Below are 26594 nucleotides of genomic sequence, written 5' to 3' on the forward strand. Positions count from 1 at the left end.
CATATCCCAGATTTGTGGCCACTGTCGCCCCTTGTTGGTGGTGCAGTGTGGGAAAACTTGATTGTCCTGAGGACAAAGAAAGTCGGCCTGTGGGATTGTGAAATACTTTTGGCAGAATCCCAGAGCACAAGTCCAGTGTGGTTGTGTCTACACAGCAAAGCAATAGGACTTGAACCCTGGGTCCTGGCTTGACTGAGGCTCAGACCTTCCCCTCCCATGAGGTCTTGGGGCCTGAGTTCATGTGAACCCTGGGTTAGTGTGATTTGTGTTTAGATGGAAAAGGGGTTAGGCTTGAGCCTGAATTCAAACCCTGGTCTTATGTTGCAGTGTAGACATACAGTTAGTGTCCTCAAACTAGATCTTCCCTTAGTCTATCTTATTATTGTTATTTTCTTGTAGTTAGTTTGTATAGTGTATGTAGGATAGTATAGCATACATAGCCCTTGCCTAGGTGCATTTTTATGCTGAGGATCCTGAGTCCCATAAGGGCTTCAAGAGGTGTGCTTCCAGTCCATCTGTTGTACAGCAGACTGATGCCTGTGTCTGGTGTCTTCTGTGTCTGGCAAGACCCACTCAGTAACTCTATGTATGGTTTGCTATAACTTCACTCCCTGCACGTTAGGCTCCAGGCTCATCTGGCTTCTCAGTGCCTACAGCCTGATACTCCAACGGGCTGGTTGAAGGTATTGAGACCAACCTCCCCGCCTAGGTCCTCTGATGCAAGACACATTTTGCTGTTCTGGCCTCAACACTGCCTTCTGTCACTGGCTTGAGACCAGAATCTCTTCAGCCTTATAGTAAGAGATAATCTCTTGCCCAGCACCACCTGACAATACCAACAGCAATTAAGTCAAAAGTGGCACTGAAGACCAAACTGACACAGCCTGCTAAGCCCTCAATAGCCTTGGTGATAATGCAGGAAGCTCCCACATCAGCATCTACTTCTTATTGAGTATTGTTACCTTTGGCACCAACTCCAAATCTGTCCTCTGCTGCCAGCACTTCTGTCTTGGTTTTACTGATCAGTGAAGATGCCTGTCATGATAAAAGGGAAAAAAAGAAGCAGCAACACATCTCCTCATAAGATGGGCATAAACTTAAGAAAAACAGGAAGTGCCATCCCTCTGACCCATGACAACACTCTCACCCTTTCTCTACCCGCCGTTGAAGCTGATATCTTGGCACTGACAGACTGGGATTCTTTACAAGTTTGGATCCTGTTAATTTCACTCTCTCCGTGCCTGAGTCGGGGTCCACCATTGAGGCGGCTAGCTTCCCCATTGCGTGCATTTGCATTGTTTGACTCTATGCCTGTATCGATGTCTTTGGTCTTGATCTAGAAATGCGTTGGGATTCCTTCAGCCTCCTTCAGAGATGAATGAGGATAGACCCACACTTCAAGCATGAGACCTCTGTCCTTTTCACTTGTCTCAGATCCAAACATCATGAAAGAATCTCATGCTGGGCTCTCTTTAGCTTGTCATGGGAGGGTACATACAGGACTTAATGAAAGCCTTGCTGGAGGCTGTGAGACTAGCTCTGGCACAGACCTCAGCACGGCCACCAATCGTTCAGTAAGCTTCATGGTGGTATCTGCAGCACAATAAAAAATTAAGTACAACAAGACATCTTACTCTGCCCCTTCTGACAGGAAAGGGTGTAACTTGGATGATTATGGGATCAGAGCCTACTCGTCTGGCTCATTAGGCCTTCAGATGGCCAATATCAAGCTGCCATGTCCTGTTTCAGTTATGCCCTGTTGGATGCCATGAGCCCCATCTTAGATTCCTTGCCTGAGGAGCGGAAGGAAGCAGCCATGGCCTTTGGCACCAAGGGTTGTATGCTCGCTAAGTACTCTCTAAGAACAGCATAGGAGGCCTTGGACACCAGTGCAAGAAAAGTGGCCAGAGGAATGGCTCTTAGAAGGTTCTCTTGGCAGAATATCATAATTCCATATACAACGATGATGCACATATTTTGATAGAACAATGAGTTTCAGCAGATCATGACTAGGGTGCTACCAAATTCAGGTCCACTTTGGTCAATTTCATGAACATAGGATTTTAAAAATTGTAAATTTCATGATTTCAGCTTTTGAAATCTGATGGTGTTGTAATTGTAGGGGTCCTGACCCAAAAAGGAGTTGTGTGTGGGGGAGGGTTGCATCACTGCTACCCTTACTTCTGCACTGCTGCTGGTTGCGGCGCTGCCTTCACAGCTGAGCAGCTGGAGAGCGGTGGCTGCTGGCTCGGAGCCCATCTTTGAAGGCAGAGCCACCAGCAGCAGGGCAGAAATAAGGATGGCATGATATGTTATTGTTACCTGGGGTTCTTTCACCCCAAAGCTCTTGGTAACTTTTACTCTCTGCAAGGTGGTGTCAGGAAGTAAATCAGGGGAGACATGGGCGTCTGACTGATAGATGGCTGGCACAAACAGGACAACACAAGAGCACTTTCACTTAAAGCTAAACTTTACTTACTCTCAAGCACTTACACACGTCTGCAACAGGTTAGTAAAACACCCCCAACCCTCGATAATTACCGAAGCTGAGCGTGTCTCTCGAGCGGCACAGCAGCAGCCCGTCTGCAGGTGGGGAACACAAGATGCATCCAGAGTTAGAGTCCAGTCCTGAAGAGTCCCCCTACCTCAAACTTTTCCCTCTTATTTACGCATTAGTAATAGAATGACGTGTCCCTTAAAGAAAAGTTGTTAAGCAAGCAGTTCCAATGGGCAAGCAAGAGGCTCCTTCTGATTATTGATTAACCAGGTGTGGGTTTTTCTAGAATTTGCAGCCTTGAGACCCCAGTAGACATTCCTGGGGCACATTCTACTCTTCTAAAATGAATGTATCAGCAACTTCAACACAATTCTTATCAGGAAAGACACAGGGTCAAGCTGCCCTTTCTGTGGCACCCAAAACTCCCTCCCCTCCTGCCTTGGTCAAACTGAGACTGCTGAATGGCCAGTTTGCAGCCTGCTGACTTGACTGCTTTTAGCAATAAGCCATAGTGGTTTCAGGCACTTCACTGGTTTGCCAAAGTCTCCCCATACAGTATTGCCACCCTTACTTCTGTGTTGCTACTGGCAGGGCACTGCCTTCAGAGCTGGGCACCCAACCAAGAGCCACCTCTCTCCGGTTGTCCAGCTCTGAAATCAGCACAGAAGTAAGGATGGCAATACCATGACCCCCCTAAAATAACCTTGCGACCCCTCCTGCGACTCCCTTTTGGGTCAGGACCCCCAATTTGAGAAGCACTGGACTGCCCTGTGAAATCAGCATAGTATAGGGTAAAAGCACACAGAAAACCACATTTCACGGTGGGAGACCAGATTTCACAGTCCATGACACGTTTTTCATGGCCATGAATTTAGTAGGGCCCTAATCATGACCTTTCATGTGATACCTTGCAAAGCATGGCTTGTATGAAATATTACAGCCATACACTAATGATGCCTTCCTGGAACTCAAATCTTGTTCTAATGAAGCTAATGGGCACTTCTTGTGAGCCTCTGGCACAAGACTCTCTTGCTCTCGACATTTAGAAATAAAAATAGCCTTCCTCATAACAATTACATCTGGTTGGAGGGTCAGTGAGTTTAGTGCTTTGATTGCCACTGTGCCTTATACTGTGAACCACAAGGACAAAGTCACCGTGAGGCCCAATCTCAGCTTCCAGGTGGTCTCAAATTTCCACTTATCTCAATGTGTTTCCCTTCCTTGGTTTTTCCCCATGTCCTATCCCCACCCAAGAGAAACTTGTCACCATAACTTCACTGTAAAGAGGGTGTTCTGTTACCTAGAAAAGACATTTAGAAAATCCAGTAAGTTATTTGTAACATATGGGGAGAATCTATTACTAAACTGAGACTTTATCACTGAATTAGGAGATGTATGGAATATTGCTACATTTTAGCTAGGAAACCAGTACCTGCTGGTTTAGAGACTCATTGCAAAAGAGCCACTGTAGCATCAATGGTATGCCTTAGGCAGGTTCCCCCAGGAGAATGCAAAGCAGCAACTTAGAGTTGTATGCACACTTTCACCAGACACTACCATCATGTTACCATCATGCTCCAATGCCCAGTTTAGGAGGGCCAGTCCATATTTAGCTAAGAACTCCTTTCCCTACCATCTGAACCCCTACCATCCTGGTAGGGAACTAATCTCCCACAAATTAAAATACACAAAGGCCCTCGAAGAAGAAAGAGGTGTTACTTACCAATAACTTCTGTCTTCAAGAGTTGCCTCTGCATTCATGCTACCTGCCTACCTCCCCTGTGCCTTGGAGTTCTATCTGATATCAGGACTCTTCAGTTAGGCAGGAGGACCTGAAGTGGTTGGGGGATACTGTCCCTTATATACAGTAGGACAATGATATCACCCTGCAACTTGACAGAGGCACCATATCCCAGAGAGGTGAATCTCCAAGAGCAACAGTTACTGTTGAATAACCTGTTTTTCCTGAATAGAAAGCTCCCACTTCAACCCCTGGGTGGTTAAAATACTGAACAAAATATTGCCCGCCCTACACTTTAAACAAGTAAAATTTCAGAAGAAATGCCCCACCGGAGGGAAAGAAGGAAAACATTCTCGTGCATGTTGTTTTAAAAACAAGATGTTGACTGTTGAAGCTTGTCAGATATTTGGAATGTGAGAAAAAGTCCCAGTGGAAATGGATTAGTGGGCAGAGGGTGAAAGGGTACAACACAGTTGACCACATGGGTACCACTCTGACTTTGTCGTATGGGTCTCTGTAATAATAATAATAATTTTAAAAAAAGTATATGTGGATCCAGTGGTGACAATTGAAAACCTTTTTCTTTTTGTATTTTGATGTCATTCTGTGAAATCACAGTGCCAGAGATTTAGCTTTAAAAAATACTAGATCTTTTCCCCAAATGTGTGCTCATTTTAGTTGTCACTACTATACATAAGAAAATATGCAAAGGGGGATGATTAATAATATTTATTAAATGCCAGCAATGTGCTCAGTCCTGTACAGAACATTATATAAATATTAAATATGATGGGTTCAGTCCTCAGAGTAGCTGAGGGAAAGGAGGTGATTGAAAGGGTGCTCTAAGGAACTCTTCTGCTCCTCTAATTCTGGAGCTGCTGGGACCTGTAATGGCTCTTGATATAATTTAGAGTTTAAGGATTGTTCTAATTTGTGCCAAATTGAGTAGGTCCATAGGGTGGAGCACTTCAGTGTATCTCCTGGAGTATTGCTTGCTCCAGTCTCACCTCTCCTCCTCCTCTCTATCAAGTGAGAAAATGCGTAAGCTGAACCTTTATGTCACTTGAGGATTCCTCTACGTCAGAGTAAAACCTCAGCTTCCTGTCTGCATCGTGGTGCCTTAGCAGGGTAAAGCAACTGGATATGACCAATTATTCAGGGGTTCCACCAAAAAAGCCATTGGGTAAAAGAGGTAGTGGGACTCTTCAGTTGTGCTCACAAAATAAACCCTGTCTATGTGATTCACTAAAACTAGACACTACTGACAGTAGGTTGTGCAGCTGTTGAAAATAAGTCTGAGCATGCTCACAGCTCTACTGGACTTCTCAAACTTGGCTTGGGGCTTGAGTATGCCCCTAGGCTGTGTTAAACTAGTTGGGCTTGGTTCCTTCTTGGCTGAGAGAGAAAAATAATGGTGGTACATCCCATATGCCATGCCAAAGCAAGACCATGTACATCTAGGCCATTCCTGGTAGCTATTTGTGTAACCTGTTCTCAAAAATGTTCAGTTATGGGGATTCCACAAACACCCTTGAAAGCACATTCAAGTACTTAACTATCCAATTTAGAAAGTTGTTCCTCACACTTAACCTAAATCTCCTTTGCTGCAGATTGAGCCAATTACTTCTTGTCCATGCTTCAGTGGACATGGAGAACAATTGGTCACTGTCCTCTTTATAACAACTGTTAGCATATTTGAAGACTCAGTCTTCCTTTCTCAAGACTAAACATGGACAGTTTTTTTAACCTTTCCTCATAGGTCAAGTTTTCTAAATCTTTTATTATATTTGTTGATCTCCTCTGGACTCTCTCCAATTTGTCCATGTTTCCTGAAGTGTGGCGCCCAGAATTGGACACAGTACTCCTGCTGAGGCCTCACCAGTACGAAGCACAGTGGGGACAATTACCTCCTGTATCTTACATATGATGCTGTTGTTAAAACACCCCCAAATATTAACCTTTGTTGCCACTGCATCATATTGCTGACCTCATATTCAATTTGTGATCCGCTGTAACCCCCAGATCCAGAATGACCACCTAGCCAGTTATTCCCCATTTTTTATTTGTGCAGTTGAGTTTGCTTTCCTAAGTGAAGTATTTTGCACTTGTCTTTATTGAATTTCATCTTTTTGATTTCAGACCAATTCTCCAGTTTATCGAGGTCATTTTGAATTCTAACCCTGTCCTCCAAAGGGCTTGCAACTCCTTCCAGTGCCACAAATTTTATAAGCATATTCTCCATTCCACTTTCCAGGTCATTAATAAAAATGTTATAAATAATACTGGACCCAAGACAGATCCTTTCGGTTCCCCAATAGATGTGTCCTTCCAGTTTGACAATAAATCATTGATAACTACTCTTTGTGTACAGTGTTTAAGTGGTTATGAACCCACCTTATAGTAATTACATTTAGACCACATTTCCCTTGTTTACTTATGAGAATGTCATGTGGGACTGTGGTAAAAACCTTACTTAAATCAAGATATATCACTTCTGCAGCTTCCCTCCCCAACCCCATCCATTGGGCCAGTAATCTTCTCAAAGGGAATGGCTACACTGGAAACTTCAAAGCACCGTCATGGGTGCGCTCCAGCGGCAGTGCTTTGAAGTGCGCTCGTTTGCGAGCCCTGGGAAAGAGCTTTCCCAGAGCTCCCGGTAATCCACCTCCACGAGGGGATTAGCTCCGAGCGCTGGGAGCCTGTTTACACTAGCGCTTTAAAGCACTCTGACTTGCTGCGCTCAGGGGGGTGATTTTTCTCACCCCTGAGCCAGGAAGTTAGAGCGCTATATAATGTAAGTTTAGCCAAGCCCAAAGATTCAAATTAGTTTGGAAATAGAAAGAAATAGCCATATCTTTATTAAACAAACAAGAATGTAAACAAATGAAGGAAGGCAATGAACATAGTCTTTCCAGTAAAGGGGAGTTGTAACTGCTCAGCCCAAGCATAAGCCACACGTGGTACTGAATGGCAGACACCAAGGTCATAACCAAAGTCTAGGTACTTATGCAGAAATACTATTCGGCTTACCCAGGCATGTACCACAAGCCATGTTCCACCTCCATAGAGATGGTTAGAGCCACTACTGAGAGGCTCCAGGCAGTCTCTGCCAGTGGGTCTCTTCGTCAGAGCTGCATATTGAACCAGGGGCAGTGGAACTGGTGGGGCAGAGGGGCGCAAAGTAAACATTGTGGGGACTGAGCTATGTTTCTGCCTCCATATCCATGCTTTGGTCCCAGCTCAGCTGTACTTCCCCTCTGACACCACCTTATACCACCGAGTTCTAGTTACTGCCTCCTCATTGGCTGATGGTTTGGGAGTTGAGAGATAATCAGGTTCTGGGCAGGCACTTCTCCAGCAGTGTGTGGGGACAGGGCACACCTACACCAATCGGGAGGTAGCAACTGTATAATCACATGGGGGGCAGAGGCAAGAGCAGGACCTGGAGGTGCAGGAGCAGCCACTGCAGTGCCCATGATTGGACTGAAGAGAAGAAGTTAGGGTGATCTCTCCCCCTTCTATTCCTCCACACCCACCCATTCATGTTGTTCTTCCTCTGCCTCTACGTTGAATCCCACATTTATGGGAGATAGATACCCCTTCTTTCCTACTGTGCCGGCCAGAGCTGCTGAATAAATTTATCTTCTGCAAAGACCATGTCCGCACCAAAGTTGCAACATAACAAACTTGAGCTAGTGGAAACCTAAATAGGATTCATCTGAACAAAAAGAAAATGCAGTGGCTAGTCAACATAACAATAACATACAGTAAGCAATTAAATGGCAATACAAATATCCCAAGGATAAGGGACAACTGCTTGGCTAAGACATCTCCCAAAGCACATGGATGGCGGGAGGATAATGTGAGTGGCCTTTTGCTCTTTCCCCAGTTTCTCATAATGAGGCTTAATAAGAGGGCTTCTTAGAGCCAGAGATATGACCTTTGGTAGAGCTTGACACAAAGCTGGGCTCTTATTGGTCCAGGATAGATAAGGAGCCCTTTTAATCCATCCAGGGAAACCCCTGGCAAATCCAGCCGCCCTGTGAATGGGTGAGACTGGTTGGTGGTCAGGGCGGTCAGGCTTAAAGGATGACAGAACTGAATTAAGAATGATTACTTAACTTGCTTGCTACTACTGAAAGGTAAACACCATCATTAGCATTCAAATATTTAAAGAGTACAGTATTGTTGAAGTCTATCCTGAAAATTGCATATCTGTACATGTCAGCATTTGGAAAATGTTGGTAATTTGTATAGGAACTCATCATTGAAAGCAAGTGGGTTAAATGTGACAGAACACTAATACTGATGAATGTCCTCCTTTGTTGTTTTGTTTCAGTTTACAAGCCTTGCGAAAGGAAAAGTCCCGAGATGCTGCTCGCTCTCGCCGGGGAAAGGAAAATTTTGAATTCTACGAGTTGGCAAAGTTGTTGCCACTCCCTGCAGCCATTACAAGTCAGCTTGACAAGGCATCCATCATCCGACTTACAATTAGCTATCTGAAAATGAGGGACTTTGCTAATCAGGGGGATCCTCCATGGAACTTGAGAATGGAAGGACCTCCACCCAACACATCAGTAAAAGGTATGAAAATAGCATATTGTTTAGTATGGATTGTGGCAGCCTGTAGTAATATCTAAATTGAAATTTTTACCATCATCCTTTCTTCTTTCCCTGCATATCAAATCCTTTAAAGGGATACAAATGTGGAAATCTGAGGTCTGCATGAGAAAGACACCATGTGAAGGTGAAATAAACCTCTTATTCTATTTATATTTTATTTTAAAACAAACTTGTCAGTATAACTATGATAGCAGTAAGGTTTCTGGGAGATGGAGATTAAATGATTTGTTGTAAAGTGATTTGCAGTTATTGTGTTTTTTTTATTTTCATACTGTACAAAAAGATGATTTTGGGTGGAGCATGGTAACATTTCTTGGCTTGGGGTCATTTATTGTATGGTATATTAAAAACTGAATTCAGGTTAACAGTAAATTCAAGCACTTCAAATTTTGTCAGTAACCAAATGAAGACCTGAATTTCATTTATTTTCTTACTGTTATAGTCATAAAATATTTTGACCTCTGAGCTAACGTAGTTAGAAATTTAGCCAAAATGGACCTAGTTTCAAATGTGAGCATCTAAACTGTGTGTTCAAATGAGCCGTTAAATAAATAAAATGGGTATTTCTGACTTGTGTACCCATTGGAGCACCCAAGCCCAGGGGCTGTTAGCCTTATTTTAGAACCCATATATGAAAATCGGTCTTGTACAGTATTTCGGGTGATGAATATAATCTTTTAAGACTGACATTTTTAGTGTCATCTTTAAATCCTACCTTTTCTCAGGCAGATAAGTGTGATCTCCCTTTCTGTTATAATTAATGTAACAATTTTTAATGAAGTTAGAGATACTGAAAGCCTTTAAAAATGTGGTTGTCAGATCTCTGGTCTGCCTTTGGCAGAACAGAATTTCATTCTGTTTTATTTTGGCCATTCATTTTTACATTTTAGATTGAGCACAATATCATCAACCCTTCGTTTTCTACCTGTTGTTGTTAGTTATACACTTGAAACACTGGACTGGACTATATGGTATAAGGCTGTATCTCGTTGGAGGCATCAGAAATGCCCACCTCTAAGGGACAGATAGGAATCTCTGACTTTGTAGGTCAGCACTTGACAGCTGGCTGTACATTGGTATTAGTATTGGCTATGTAGGCAGCTTTCAGATGCCCTTCTTGCTAGAAGAAAGAATATTAAATGAAAAATGTCATAATTTTAGACTGGAAGGAGGTAGACAGGGAGGGCAAAAAACAACGTACTTTGAGACTAATGATCTAGGGATCATACATGTTTGTCCCTATTCATATATGTCAATTTATACCATCTGCCATGTAATATTTTTCCTGAAAGAATGGAAAAAACATCATTCAAAGTATAAGAATATGACTAGTTATCATCATGCTTTTGATATCAAAAATATGCAAGTGTTACTCTCATACTTTTCAGAATGAGAGGATGTGTTCTCATGCACTGGGATAGCTGCTAAATACAGTAAGGCTGTTACGATAGCGATGTAAAGTAAGTGGGTTATTGTTGTCTGTTGCATCTGTAATCTACCTGTTGAAATAACACACGCAGCCCTATACAATGGTGTTACAGGCTCTCTCTCCAGTGATACAGAATACAGTGCTATTACAGGTTTCAGAGTAGCAGCCGTGTTAGTCTGTATCCTCAAAAAGAAAAGGGGGACTTGTGGCACTTTAGAGACTAGCAGATTTATTTGAGCATAAGCTTTCATGAGCTACAGCTCACTTCATCGGATGCATTCAGTGGAAAATACAGTGGGGAGATTTATATACACGGAGAACATGAAACAATGGGTGTTACCATACACACTGTAACGAGAGTGGTCAGGTAAGGTGAGCTATTACCAGCAGGAGAGCTGGGGGGAGGGGACCTTTCGTAGTGATAATCAAGGTGGGCCATTTCCAGCAGTTGACAAGAACATCTGAGGAACGGGGGGAATAAACATGGGGAAATAGTTTTACTTTGTGTAATGACCCATCCACTCCCAGTCTTTATTCAAGCCTAAGTTAATTGTATCCGATTTGCAAATTAATTCCAATTCAGCAGTCTGTCGCTGCAGTCTGTTTTTGAAGTTTTTTTGTTGAAGAATTGCCACTTTTAGGTCTGTAATCGAGTGACCAAAGAGATTGAAGTGTTCTCTGACTGGTTTTTGAATGTTATAATTCTTGACGTCTGATTTGTGTCCATTTATTCTTTTACGTAGAGACTGTCCAGTTTGCCCAATGTACATGGCAGAGGGGCATTGCTGGCACATGATGGCATATATCACATTGGTAGATGTGCAGGTGAACGAGCCTCTGATAGTGTGGCTGATGTGATTAGGCCCTAAGATGGTGTCCCCTGAATAGATATGTGGACACAGTTGGCAATGGACTTTGGCTCTTCTGTGGTACAGAATGTCTGATTTCTGCAGGTCTCTGGGTCATGGTTTAAAAATCTTGTGTAAGTTTTCATAGTATCCACTGTCCTTTTTCAGTGTCACATTTTTTTTATTCCAAAACAGATTTGAACACTGGTCACTGTCAGACAGGAACATATTTAAATATAAGCACTCTGATCAGGTTCACCCATTCTTCTGCCTACAAAAAAGCAGAATGAAATATTTTAATGCTGTGTCTCCATCCAATTGGAGGCTCTACTGCTGCAATTTTAGAAGAAGTAATCCTTTTTTTTAAGTGGAAGTTCACTATTACTAAGTAGGATTTTATTTTACACATTGCAGTGCCTTGAAATAATGTGGAGCTTTCACTCTACTTCACTGTACTAGTAAATGGTGTTTCATTATGTGTGAATTCATTATAAGCAGGTTCAACTGTACATTGCATGTATATTTTATTACTTCACTAGTTCTCCTTGAACATAAACCTGTTACGCATTCCGATCAAACATTCATGAAATTACATCAAAAGAAATTCATTTTCATTTATTAAGGTCTTTTTCTATTGCCCTTGAAGAAGTTCATATGGATAAACAAGCTCACATAAATAGCCTGCAGCATCGTATGAAGTGTGGTTCATAATCCTACAATAAAATGCAAGACATTGTACTTTGTGCATCCCCAAGCAATTTCTTGAATAGACCCTAAAGGCGTTTGGAAAATTATATAAGAAGTACTTACACTGTGTAGGCAGCTGCTTTTTTTCCCCCTTCAAATGTGATGGTCTGTTCATGATAATAATTAAATTTCAAAGCTTAGTTTTAAATTTGTCCTCGACTACATACAGCAATTTAATCATTTTAATTTACTGTTTCAGAAAGGTCCTTTACTCTGCCCTGTATTCATCACAGCTTTTCTTAAAAGTCTATAAAGGCTGATGAGTTTGTTTTCTTATGCTCATTTTGTATAGATTATTCCAAGTTGCCGTTGCAAAAAGAAAGCTTAGGTGATGTTGTGTAATATTTCCAGAGTCAATTACTTCATGGAAATGATACATTAAACAATTGGAAAGTAACAGATAGTTTTCTCCATTATTTTAGAAATATCTATATTGTTATAATACAGATCAAGTCTACAATGAACATTATGCATTATTCAAGAAATGACCAGCCGTTCTCAGCAGTGTTTCAGCTAAATAACTGATGATTGTAACCTTTAAAGAAATTTCATTGCGGTAACTATTGGTAAATCACTTCTCCATTCACAGTAATCTTTGTTTAGAGACTATCTAGAAACCATTATATCTTTTATTAATCTTAAAAGCAATAGCCACTGATTTGACATTTGCTGAAACTAGATAAATTTTCTGTCTTTCTAATATAGGAAATTTCAGTCAGGTTTTTTTGGCCTGTTGTTTAAGACATTGTTACTTGGGAATATTAGCCATGGTAAGCAATAATTTATATGTTTTGCAGTAGTTGACTTTAAATATTAAAATTCTTAAAATCTGGAGGAATGTATTAATGACAGGCAATAAATATATACACAAATATATAAAATAAAACGTCTATAGACAATTGAAATAAAAGAATAAGAAAGATACTTGTATATACAGTATATACTGAGCCATATAGTATTTAGGGCAAAATAATACTGTCTTTACTTTAACCCCAATATTCAGTGGATGTCTGTTCATGAGTAAAACAGAGCAACTGCTAGCAAATTGCTCAGTATCACAAATGTATATTCTAACCGTTTTGATCTATTTGTAGGAGGGGTTACACATCTGTTTTTCCATAACATGTGGTCAGTGTTTAACCAATAACTGGGACCTTATTGGGGACCATACTGAAATTATTTTGTGCATTCTGGCTGCCAAACACACAACAGGCTGCATAATGTTTTCGTGACATAAAGTTATAACAATCATCTTGCTGTCTTGGGGTAGCATTTTATGAATCACATTTATATTTCTACTGAAAGACAAAATGCCCAATGGGTTGTCTGAAAAATTACTCCAAGATTCTGGATGTTTCCCTCAAATGTAGCCAACAGTATCACAAATATATGAAAGACCATGTAACTTGTGTGTGCAACTCTCCAAGAAGTTATATTTGTTGTCATTGAGAATTTTTTTTTAAAGTGCATCAGGGAATGCAACATTTTGTGGTGTGTAAAATGTGTTTTGTTGAATTAAAATCATGTTGCATATCTGGTTTTTTTTTGGCAAACTTTCTGCCATATCAGTGCTATTCTTGTAGTATTTCACAGCCAAATAAATTATGGATGTTAACTCTTCCACTTGAACAGCATGCCTGTCACTTGCCAGTATGTAGAAACCCCTTTCTGATACTTTTGAAAAAAAACCAAACTACTTTTGTTCTTTTCACTTGCACATGCTATTCACAAAGTATAATAAACACCCATTTTTGTTACCCTTAACACTGGCCAGTTCCCAAGATGACATCAAATTATCCATTAGATAGAAATCAGACTTCGTTCATGCTGGGTGTTGCTTTTTATCTTTGGAGATTCAAGTGCATGCATAAGGCCAGGTGTACAATTTCCTTTTGAATAGCATGACATATAGGAACTGGACTGTGTAGCACAAGTTTGTGACATATCTGTCTTTTTATGAAACAGAATTAATTATGGGATTAGCCCGGATCTCAGATGGTGAAGAATTGTTTGCAGGTTTTTGAACTAGAATATTTACATTTTGATATATACTTTTACAAACAGAAGCAACCTATCTATTACCATTAGACAATAATTCCAGCTAAGGTGTGAAATGGCCTTCAGGTAAACTGTTTTCCAATGATAGTAACTGAATCAGTGGTATGATGCATGAAAAAATGCCACTTTAGCTTGACTACACCTCCTTTTGGCATTCCTCAGTCTGAAACAGGATAATCTTACTGATCTGTGACCTGGAGTTAAGAATATTTGGCAGTTTGGAACAAACTCACATGTCATCATCTAAGTGTTTCAGCCCAAAACAGAGCTCCTGAGTCACTTTTCAGTGACAAGCCATGTATGGTGGTAAAATGTAACCTGTAATAATGAATTCATTGTTACTTAATTTCTACAGTCCTGAAAAAATCAGGACAATACATTAGTAAGAGCAAAGAATGATTGTTTTTCCTAACTTGGTGTAAAATTTTAATGCTGAGCCATACTTTTCTCTCATTTCTATATGTGATACACTTTTTTTTTTTATCTGAATACAAGTTGTAATACAAGACTACTCATGATAGTCAAAGTGAACAGGTATCTAAATAGTTGCCAGATAGGAGTCATAATGTGGAAATGGGACATCCAATGGTCAAATTTAGGTCTATTGGGACAGATAAAAGTCTGTGCCTTTATTTTTCAAATACATTTTTTTGACGCAAAACTGCCTCTCTCTTGTTCAGACCACTGTGCTGAAATTTTAAAAAATAAGCACCTCTCAGCATGAAAAAAGTAAAAAATATATGTTGAAATTTACTTAGACATCTTGTCAAATTAGGGAACTCTGGGATGAGCAATATAAATCCAGTATACGCCAGTGACTGTTTTTGAATTCTTTGTGAGAGAAAGCAAAAACTAATAAACAAGTAAACTGAAAAAAATGATAATTGTTATCCAAAATGTCACAAGGTGTACCTATGTTTTGATTAAAGTACCCTTTTCTTACTATTTTTATATTAGATAATTGTAAATTTTTCCATAGAGGAAAACAAATTGTCTCCTTTCTGAAGTCTCTTTGGAAGACTTTCTCAACTCATTTAAAAGTGAATTTATGGTAATAAAATATATTACCTCACCCACTTTTGTCTCTCTTTATGGATCTTGAAAGACAATGAGTTAACAGTACTAGAGACTGAAGTATTTTTTCCGCCGAACAGAAGAGAAGAAGGCAGTAAAAACTTCCCCACACCATACACCAGTGTCTCTTTGCTCTTACTGTGTAAGGATTGAAACTCAACTTTCTCCCAGTGCTTAAGGTGTGGCACCTAGTCTTCAATTTTATGCTTATGAAGGATATTTCAGATGAAAACATAAAACCCACAATGCAGCTGATTCTGAGGTATTGTTATAAAAGGGGAAATTTTTTTGTGAATGGATCCCCCTCAGTATATTTTTCTTTTAACTTTGTGCTGTTCAGGAGGAGAATTGAAAGCCAATGTAATTCTATTCTACCAAGCTTCTAGGTGCTTTTCTTATGTATGCATGCAAGAGCCTGATTTTCATTTACACTAGGGTCACTTCATATGACTCTGACAGTGTTAAAAAGTGCTTTAGTATAAGTGTAACTGTTATTCATGCCCAGTTAAAAACCTGTTTAAATTGGAGTATACAGACCACCGAATCAAACCAGGGAACAGGATGAATTATATTTTAAAGACCAGTCTGTGATATGTGGGAAGACAAACTGTGTTATTATGGAGAACTTCAGTTTGGCAGATGTATGTTGGAAGTATCATGCTCCAGTAGAAAAATATCATTACAGTTTCTAAAAATTATAGATGATAATTTTCTAACATAAAAGTTATTGTATCAAACATGAAGAAACTATATTGGACCTCATTATGATGGATAAACATAAATTGACCATTGAACTGGAAGTTGGTGGTTGTCTAGGGACCAGAGCCAATAACCCAGTTACATTCAATATGGGCAAACCAATTCCAACCAGTAAAATATGTATTTGGTTCTTCAAAAGGGCTAATTTCCCAAAGCTGAGAATAATTGAGTGAAGGTGATTGGGAAGAAAAATTTAGGCAGAAAAATGTGAAAGAAATTGGAAGTTCTTTAAGAAGAGCTCAATAGGTACCAAAAAGCCATAATTTCAAAATCAACAAAGAGGAGAACTTTAGTTAAACCCCATCCTGCTTTAGTGGTTCTGTTTAGCTTCTCAAAAAGCAGAATAAGAAGTGACTTGATTACAGAGTAAAAGTACCTTCACTGGGAGATCATACCAGGTATTAATGGGCTCTTTAATCTCGCAGAGAAAGGCACAATAAGAACCAATGGCTAGAAGCTGCAGCCAGAGAAATTCAAATTAGAAAATAGGTGCAATTTTTTATCAGCGAGGATCATTAACAATTGGAACAAATTACCCAGAGGAGAGGCAGATACTCTATCTCTTGATGTCTTCAAATCAAGACTGGGTGCCTTTTTGGACTACATGCATTAGCTATAAAAATATATGCTTTGGTCTAAGATAGCTTATTGAGTTCAATGCAGGGGTAACTGGGTGAAAGTTAATGGCCTGTCATATACCGGAGATCAGACTAGATGATCTAATCCCTTCTAGCCTTAGCTTCTATGGGCATGTCTACATTGCTATAAAACCCCTGCAGTGCAATGTTGCAATTCTTGGGTCAGCTGACTCAATTTGCAGGGCTCTGGCTGTGGGGCTAAAAATTGCAGTATAGATATTTGGGCTTGGGCTAGAGCCTGAGCTCTGAGACCTTCCCTCTTCTGACTCTCAGAGCCTGGCTCCAGTGGCCTTGGAATAGTTTTTATAGTGGGGGTGCTCAGAGCCATTGAACAAAACTGTAAACTCTGTATATGTTGGAAACCACTTCAAGCCAGGGGATGCGGCCGCACTCCCAGCACCCCTGCCAGTCTCCAGCCTGAGCCTGAAAGTCTACGCTACAATTTTATAGCCTGGACCCTGAGAGCCCGAATCATGGCTGCTCTATGGGTCTTTTATCACAGTGTAGCTGTACCCTACGAACCTAATGAGGCATTAGTGTAACTGAGAATTAGGCCATTAAGTATCTAAAACAGTTTCTGATACTCAGTAAGGGCCAGATTACTCCTGGCTCTTATGTGGGTGAAGAAAGTGGGTAAGGATCAGGGGAAAGGGAGCTGAAGGAGCCTTCCAGGCAGAATTGCGGCCCCTGCACATTAGGGAGAGCAGGTACTTCTCTCTCCTTGCTCCCTTGTGTGTACAGAGACATATGGACAAGGCTATGACTCTTCTACCCCTACACATTGGTCAGCTTCTGGAAGTAAGTTGCAACCTGCAAGAGGATGTATTGGTGGTCATGCTACCTCTGCATGTCTGAGAGAAGAATGTCTCCGATTACTCTACCTTGGTTGGTGTGGTTTCACAATGCCCCTATTATGATACAATGTTGTCCAAATTATTTGTCTCAATATCCAGTTACAATGATTTTCATAGACAATGTCTTTTTTTAAATCCAATTTATCCATTTTACTTTTTTCCTCTTAATTTAAGGCTTCCTCTTTTTCTTACGTTGTGGGAGTTACCCTTCTCTATACCATTGATATTATATAACTTAATCATATTCCCTCTTTTCATTTCAGACTTTCATGTCCTTTTTCTGTTTCTGCTGTGGATCTTTAATGTGAGGCAACCCAAACTGACAGCACCATAGGAACATACCATTATTTCTGTAATGGGATAAATATGTGAGAAGGTAGTTCTGTTTCCATGTCCTTTTGGTCTTTGGGCTCCCTGCTGAGATTGACAATGGGGGTGTCAGTTAGGATGATTTTGGTGCTGTGGATATATGTTCACTAGCAAATGAGCTAAAATCACAAACACATTTTCCATAAGCTGCTGAGCAGTCAGTCGTTGGTAATGATTTTTGATCAGCCGTGTGTGTGTAACACTGACCCAAGAGATGAAGGATCTCCCTTACGTTATCACCTTCCTGATCCTTCCAGTCCCCTCCTAGTTGAAACCATAGAATGATGCTAAATTTACATGTCCTCCTTTATTTGAATCACTAACTCTATCCATCACTTGTGCAGAGACAGCAAATGTCTACTGCAGCTGATAACATACTAATGTTATTGCAAACATATAGTCAATCCAGTGTCAATATTTTAAACCATCATCTTACAACTTACAACTAAAGAGTTACAGTTAATCAGAATAGCCAAACGGCCCTTATATACAAGAATAGGGAAATAGAAAATGTGACTGTGTATTGTAGGTCGTCTTTATCACTGCCAGCCCTTATTGTGCTCATCTCTGTTCTACTGCAGCTACAATTCATCTTCCTTCTTCTCTTATTGTGATATGACCAACCAATCACAACTTTAACTTCTTCATGGTCTTTACTGCAATTTATTCTGTTTACCCATGGATTTGTATTTTGACCTCTCACTATCACATCTGCTATGCATAATTTCTTCCTCTGTTATTCAGTCCTTAGCCTTTACTCCATCTTCTTTTTTGAGTGCTAGTGGTTTTTTTCTATATGTCACAGCTGGAACTCTTGAATTCTCAATGCAGCCTTGATGGTAAAAACCAAGTGGCGAAGAATTTTAAAAATTAAAAAGAAAAAGAAGAGTAGAAAGAAGGAAATAACTACACTTTAATAAAATAAGAGCTGCTCCTGAATCTTAGCTTCAGCTCCTTCAACATCTGAACCAATATTTTAATAATTTTAGCTCATCCATTCATGTCTGATTGTCATTTTTCACTCATGAGATAAATATCTACTGTCACAATTTCAACACAGAGGAGATAGATACCGGTACCTGCAATCCATAGTTGAGAACGTTGTCAAAGATGCAATAGTGGCTGAGTAGGTATTGACAACTGCATAGGCTCCAGCCTTGGAGAAGATGCGTAAATAAGTCAGGAGGAATGTTCAGATTAAATTAAATTTAATGTCTTTGGTTTATATGATGTTATATCACGTTCAAGGAGAACTTCCTATTGATTCCAAAAAGAAGTTCTGCTTAAATGTCAGTGGCGCAATATGACCCCTTTTTCTTTTTCCTAATCCTTTTAATAAAATGTTTTCACATGATTTACTATTAGATTTTCCACATTATGTGAACTTTTTTCTTTTTAAAAACATTAACATCTCAAATTATGTATATGTTGCCTGTTCTATGTAATATTTTAAAATAATGGACAGGAAGGGATTTGTCAATTAAGGGGTTCAAAAAGTCCTGTGTCCCAAAGATGCTTGTTCTGCTTTTTTGCTTTTTTGTAACCTGAAATGGAACAAAAGTAAATCACTGTTGCATTGTTTTCACATGTAAAGTGAAAAAAATAGGTTGGTATCTGTAAGCTGCCATATCTGAGGAAAAGAATTGAACTTTAACCTTTGCTCGTTTCATTCATTCTCACCTTTTCTAAGCAGGGCAAAAGCTTCTTCTAATACTACCACTCATATGATGAACAGATGCTCAATAAAGGCTGATTCCTGCAACACTCATGTGATAAGCCCTCTTTACGTCACTGGGATGATTTATATGAATAAGGGTATGTCTTCACTAGCAATGTTAAAGTGCTGCTCCGGCAGCACTTTAACGTGGCTTTGTAGTTGTGGCACCAGTGCTGGAAGAGCTCCAAAAAAACTACCTCCATGAGGGGAATAGCTACCAGTGCTGTCTACACTGCCACTTGACAGCGCTGAAACTTGCAGCACTCGGGGGGGGGGGTGTATTTTCACACCCCTGAGCAAGAAAGTTGCAACGCTATAAAGTGGCCGTGTAGACAAGGCCTAAGAGTTCTGGGACGAGATGATTGTTTGTGACATTCTCGTACCCTGGTCCCAATTCAGCAATGCATTTAAGCACATGCTTAAATTCCATTTAAGTCAATGAGATTTAAGTATGTGTTTAAAGCAGAGAAGCATTTTTATGTGAAAAATTGACACCTGATTTTGTATTTCCTGTATTCTATGATTGAAACTGTATATTTATTATAATAATCAGAAGTGGCTATCTAGATATTTGGAACAAGTACTAGTTTAACCCTGGCAATGAAGTGTGAAACATATGGATTTATTAGTAATTCTCGTTCTCGTCTAATTATTATATTGGATACCTGTGGTCAAAAGGAAAGAGTAGGATAGTCAAGTTAAACCTAGATATTTCAAAGACCTACATATGAATATATATATAACCATGGTTTGACCACAATATTAACATAGCTTAATTTCTGCTACTATTTCACTGTGAAGCTGGGGGAAGGAAACTGAGTTTCCACCAAATTCCTGTGCTCTTGTGGTCTCCCATTTCAATCTGGGATATAAAATAAAAAACTGACTATGGATTCATTGTGTTCTCATTCTGTATTTAAGTCCTTCCCAGGACATTACAGAGATCAGTAAAGACTGTTGTCATTAGCTTTCTGTAATTAAAGAACACCCCTCATAAATGACTTTATAATTTAGATTTACCAAGATTCGTATAAAACTCAGATTACCATCATTTCTCTTTCTGGGTGAGGAAAAAGAGACAAATCATTCATAAATTACTTAACCCTCATTGTTCCACAGTCTTACTCGTACTCAGGAGTATACATTAGAAAGCCCTTGTCTTATTTTTGATGGATGAGCATGCCTGCCTATATGAGTCACTCTTACTGTTAGTTGAATGCTTCTACAGGGGCATAGGCAACTTGTCACTTCTGGTTCCATTTGTATCTAATGAAAACTATGGCTTTTTGTCCCCATGGGTTGGTATCACATGAATGTGCAAAATTGCATGCCACATTTCATCATCTGGGAAAATACTAAAGGCTGTATTCATCATCATTAAAGGATCATGAGTATATATTATTGTTATTTTTTATAAATACAGGCAATTCCCATCTATTAAAAGGTGAAAGTAGAAGACTTCTAGCAATCTTTATAAAACTTCAGTCTTTATAGGAAGCCATTACACTCACTTAAAGGATTAGCAAAAATTATGAAATGTTGGTTTTAAGATAAATATGAAATTCCCAGGAGTATCAGTACTACTCTTCATTATCTGTTTTCTTTCAAATGTGAATCGCTATGAATGCCATCTGTCGATCATCCTTCTGATGAAGCCAAACTATGCTGACATATCTAATGGAGAAACTAAGGCATATATAGGTTTAGGTTTCCAAAGAGCTCAGTATCACAATTGGGGCCAAATTTCAGAAGATCTCAACTCCTATTCAGGCAACAAAAATCAGTGGATACATTTTTAAAAGTGTTCAGCAGTTTGGATGCTTAACTTTTTTAGTAGTCTGATCATGTGTCCCAGTGGCAGCTGCTAGGTGCCTCGCTCTTTTCAAAAATTGGTTGAGAGTGACACGCCCAATATCACACAACAGATCTGTGAGAGAACTGAGAATAGCACCCTAATCCCATGACTTCAAGTCCTGTGCTTAGCAAGAAGACTGCCTTAACATGACTACTGCATTTAGACAGCATTTCACTATGACATTTTATGTGTTTTCTTTTATGAAGAGATCAGATTTTCGGAATGCCATTTGCATTAACAGAGAGACAAGGTGGGTGAGGTGGACCTGAAGAAGAGCTCTGTGTAGCTCAAAAGTCTCTCTCTTTCACCAACAGCAGCTGGTCCAATAAAAGATATTACCTCACCTACCTTGTCTCTCCAATGTCCTGGGACTAACATGGCTGCAACTACACTGCAAACAACAATTCAGATTCACACTCTGAACAGATAATGAGATTATCAAGTGAAGGAAATATTGCTAAATCCATTTTATAATAAACTCCCTGTTATATTAGCTTGAATAAGTATATAAAAAAATTAAAATCTGTCTACTGGTTATTAAAGGTTTTATAGGCCAAGGCCAGTGTTTTAAGTATCATTGCAAAAATGCAGTGTCAATAGACGTTACACTGTCTAAATATCAAGAAAAAGTCACAAGGAAATAAGACCAGATGTGTTGTGTGATGAGGTCCAAATGTCATTTCAAGTCCAAGGGCCAGCCACTCTAAGAAGGCATCTACCTTCTTTTTGTTGACAAATTTAAAATACATTTAACTGTCCTTTTTTGTAGATGAAAAAAATGCTGTTTTTAGTTGTTTTTCTGTAGGCTAGAGCAGTGTCCCATTTCCTGTTCATTTAGTTCTTTAATCTTTATCCATCCCGTCTCCTTTTTAAATCTTCCCTTTTATTTCTCGCTTGTGTATTACTTAGTTCCTTCTCTGTTTTTTACTCCTTAGTTGAGTCTTTTTGTTTGTTCTTCCCATCCTCTTCATTGGCATTTATGCGTCTTTATCTGCCTTTTTTACTCTTCTTGTTCTTTTGCCACATTGTGGTGTTCTGAGGACTTAAAAGTGACATTTTCTTTGGTAAATTTTACTTAACAGTCTCTGGGTATATTCAGCAAAAAGGAACTGAAAGGAGCAGTGACAAAGTTTTGCTGTTTCAATCTGTTTCTCATACAGCCAGTTGAGTAAATATATGGACCAAGTTGTATCATTTATTAGGCCACATTTATAGATTCTTAGGTTTTTAAAGCCAAGAGGGACCATCCTGACCATCTAGTCTGACCTGCTGCATAACAAAGGCCATAAAACCTCAACCAGTAATTGCTACCTCAAGCCAATAACTTCTGTTTGAACTATAGCTTATCCTTTAGAAATAGATCTAGTCTTGATTTAAGGAATTTAAGTGGTGGAGAATCAACTAAGTCCCTAGGCAAGTTGTTCCAGTGGTTAATTACCCTCTCTGTGAAAAAAAAAAGTGCCATATTTGTAGTCAGAATTTGTTAAGCTTCAGCTTCCAAACATTGGATCCTGTTATGCCTTTTTTCTGCTAGATTAAGGAGTTGTCTACTGTCAGAAATCTCTTCTCCATGTAGGTATCGTGATCCTCTTAACCTTCTCTTCAATAAACTAAATAAATGGAGCTTCTTCTTAATCTCTCACTGTAAGGATTGATTTCCAGAACTCTAATCATTCTTGTAGTTCTTTTCTGAAACCTTTCCAGTTTTTCTGCATTTCTTTTTGAAGAATGGGCACTCAATAGTTCTGGAACATTTTTAGTAGTGGGGGGTGCTGAAAGCCACGCCCCCCCCCCCCCCCCCCCGCTGAGGCTGAAAGCAGGGCTGTCTCTCTGGGAGGAGGGGACCCGGATTGGAGTAAGGGGGCCGAGGCCACAGCTGGGGGTGGGGGTGGGGCCAGGAGCGGAGCCCTGGGCAGTGGCCAGCAGCTGGGACCCCAAGTGCAGGACCAAGAGCAGGGGCTTGGTGCAGGGACCCGGACTTGGGGCCAGTGGCCGGGGAGTGGGGCCAGCAGCTGGGACCCGAGCCCCAGGTGGGGTGAGGGGTTGGGGAGCAGAGTGCAGGTAGAGGGCCGTTCCAGGGCATAGGCGCAGGAAGCACCCCCAGGTTTTCACTCGGAGTCAGAGTCTGGGGAGCGTGGCACGTGGCACGGGAGCCATGCATAAAACCTGGGGGTGCTGCAGCACCCCCCGCACCCTTACTTCTTGTGCCTATGTAGGCACTACAACTGAAAACAATATGCTTACAATGTTCTTGTTAATGCTGTATACAGAGGTAATAGATCCCTACTCAATATTTCCCTGCTTATACTTACTCATCCCAGGGACATTAGAGGTTATTCCTCATTCCACATATAGCCCTGTAACTAAATAACCCATCAAATGAGAAAGAAGCCTTGTGTAGTGCAAAATGAAGAACTTTTGCAGGAAAATACTAGTTCTTGCAACATTTGAAGGCAAGTGGGCATGGTGTGTGATGTTCATAGATCAAAGACTCTAAATGCACTTCTGTCTCTCCACCAATTAAAGAGCCCACCAGAGTGGTGACCCTGCCATCTTATTTTCTGTGAGAAGAAGCTATAAGTATAGATTTAGGGAAAGACCCTGCATCTCTGGACTGTTTGGATTCTAACAGGGCAGAACAACTGAATGAGAAGACAGAGATCCCAAGAGTTATTCTGGGTAGCCCTGAGCAACTTTTGGGAAACCGGTAGATTACTACATCTCTGTTACCATTTGGAATTATAGACTTGTGACTCAACTGTACACATCTTTTACCTGCTTTAACCTCTCAATAACTACCATTTTTTTCTTAGCTAACAAACATTTAGTTAGTTAACTCTAGAATTGTCTACCAGCATTGTCTTTGGTGTGAGATCTAGGATGCAACTTGATCTAGGTGAGTGACTGATCTCTTGGGTCTGGGAATAACCTGGAATATTTATAATTTTTGGTGTAAGTGACCCTTTATGACATAGTCCAGCGTGCCTGGGTCACAAGATAGACTGGAGTGTCTAAGGGGACTGTTTGTAGCTGCATTATAAGAGTATTGTAGTACTTTGGGAGTTCACATGTGGTACTGTGTTAGTGAGATCTAATTTTAGAATATTCCACTCTTTGGGGTGTTACCCTGAAGTAGGCACTTAGTCATGAGCCACTCCAGGCGGCATGACAGCATTATTTCTCATATAGATGACTTGCATCTTTAGAAACTGTTGGGTCTGGGATACCCAAACAAAACCAGAGTGGTCCTCTCCAGTCAGATAATTTTCCTATTCAAGGATATTTTATGAAGTTTTTAAAATCTACTTTTTAAATAAAAACAGACCTGAATATTAATATACAGTATTAGGAGGTCACCGAGAGAGAAGGGAATGGCATGATTTAAATTATGGCTGCCAACAATATTGATCTACTTTGGATAAATAAATGGATTTTATTAGATTACAATATAGCAAAAAGAAAGTTGAAAGCTTCCAAACACAGGTTGCTATGTATTTTATGCTACTAATTATTTCATTTTAATGCCTCCGTTTAGTTTCATACTGATCATTTATACTGACAAAAAGGAAGAAAAGAAAACAAGGAACCTGTCATCAATCATTCATTTAATCAAGTAGCAAAAGTAGATAAATAAACATACTGAGTTAATTATTCTTCTGTATGTAATGATTGACAATAATGCTAATTTATTCCTTTTTTTAACCTTTGACTGTCAGTACAGTTGGGATTAATAGACATTGACAATTAAAATGGGAAGAAATGCATGTTTCTGATAACCACTAAATATTGGTGAAGTTGTAAAGTCTTGGATTAATTTTTCCCAAAAATGTGCCTTATAAAGTTGCCCCAAGATTAATCAGATCCATGTGAGGTGTTATTTTTCACACTTTTTATATCATCCTCCATAACACTTTGGAGACCTTCATTAGCTTTCAGACATATGGGCAGGAATATTTTATGAATGGAGAGTCTTTCTGGAACATGCAATATTAATTCTTTGCACTTCTATACACGCTGTAGTCTGAAGATTTGAAAGCACTTTGCAAACATTGTTTAAACAGCTTTCCCAGGGCAACCTGGCAAGTCAGTGGCAGAGATGAGAATAGAACTCAGTGGTTTTAACTTCCAGGTTCCTTCTCTACCCATTGGATAGCACTCCTTTCATAATGAACGTTGTATTTTTATTTTATTGTGAAAATGGTGTACATTTCCCAGAGATATTGGTTACTTCTGAAGTACACAAATGATTTTTTACGTTCTTTTGATATTTAGGTCCAGACTTTTAAAATTCGCTTCTACAATTGTGGGTGCAAAATTGTCAACACAGTCATTTGAACCTGCATTTGCAACCAATTAGCTCAACAACTGTATCCGCAGATTAGATAGTTGTCTGAATGAATTGTAGTTACACTGAATATAGTACAAGATACTAACAAAGATATACCAGTCATTCAGTAATGTAATATTTCTGAGCAATAGAAGAGAAACATTTAGTAGTGATTTGAGAAGCATTATGTAGCGTGTCATTCAAATAACTGAAAGGCATGCTGTGTGACATTCTTTTCACCTAACTGAATGGTACACCATACCACAAAATACTACAACTTTTCTCATATTCTGTATAAACTGTTTTCACTCAGGTGTGTTCTCTGTAATATTTCAATAACAATATTAATATATCTCAGAGGTGACAAAACTATATATATGGTCCAGGGTAATCCATTAGTTGACCTAAGATGTCCTGGGGGCAGAGGTGTCACAAATTCACATAGTATCACTGTGTTTTATGGTATGTCTACAGAGGAACCGCACACCCATGGCTGGCCTGTGCGAGCCAACTCAGGCTCACTGGGTCGGGCTGCGGGGCTGTTTCATTGCTGTGTAGACTTCCCAGCTCTGGCTAGATCCCAAGCTCTGGAATGCTCCCACCTTGCAGGGTCTTAGAGTCTGGATTCCAGCCTGAGCCGAGAAGTCTGCACGTAGTGAAACAGCCCTGCAGCCCAACCCCCCGTGAGCCCAATTTGGCTGGCACCGGTCAGCCACGGGTGCATAGTTGCTGTGTAGACATAGCCTTAGATTTTTCATTTGGATCTCAAGTACCTCTGAAAGATTGGAATAGTCACATCTAGTCTGACAAAGCCCTATTCGCTGCACATCTGCAATAATGGAAATTATTCTTTTCACTTATAAATTGCATGCACTACATTTTACTCTTTATTTGTCATTTTAAAATGTTAGAATAGGGGTTTTTTTCCCCAAAACACCCATTTTTGTCCAAACAATATTACCTTGCAGACTTCTGCCATCACACCAAAAAGAATATGGAGATCCACACTTCTAAGATGACCAAATACCTTCATATTGCAGTTGGCATGGAGTCTAGTG

The 26594-nt window shown here is 39.8% G+C and overlaps 1 protein-coding gene across 5 annotated transcripts in view; it reads left to right on the top strand.

The window, feature by feature from the left end:
• The window catches only part of NPAS3 (neuronal PAS domain protein 3), an 843689-nt gene that overhangs the window by 246649 nt on the left and 570446 nt on the right, over window positions 1–26594 (top strand). For 4 of the 5 annotated variants that reach the window (XM_074955835.1, XM_074955837.1, XM_074955838.1 and 1 more), the window contains 2 exons: window positions 8578–8822; window positions 8935–8985. In XM_074955835.1, coding sequence (XP_074811936.1) covers window positions 8578–8822; window positions 8935–8985 — 296 coding nt within the window. The remainder of the gene's footprint in view (window positions 1–8577; window positions 8823–8934; window positions 8986–26594) is intronic. The other variant, XM_074955836.1, reaches the window with a different exon arrangement.

This window comes from Natator depressus, chromosome 6, assembly GCF_965152275.1.
Source record: "Natator depressus isolate rNatDep1 chromosome 6, rNatDep2.hap1, whole genome shotgun sequence".
Lineage (NCBI taxonomy): Eukaryota > Metazoa > Chordata > Testudines > Cheloniidae > Natator > Natator depressus.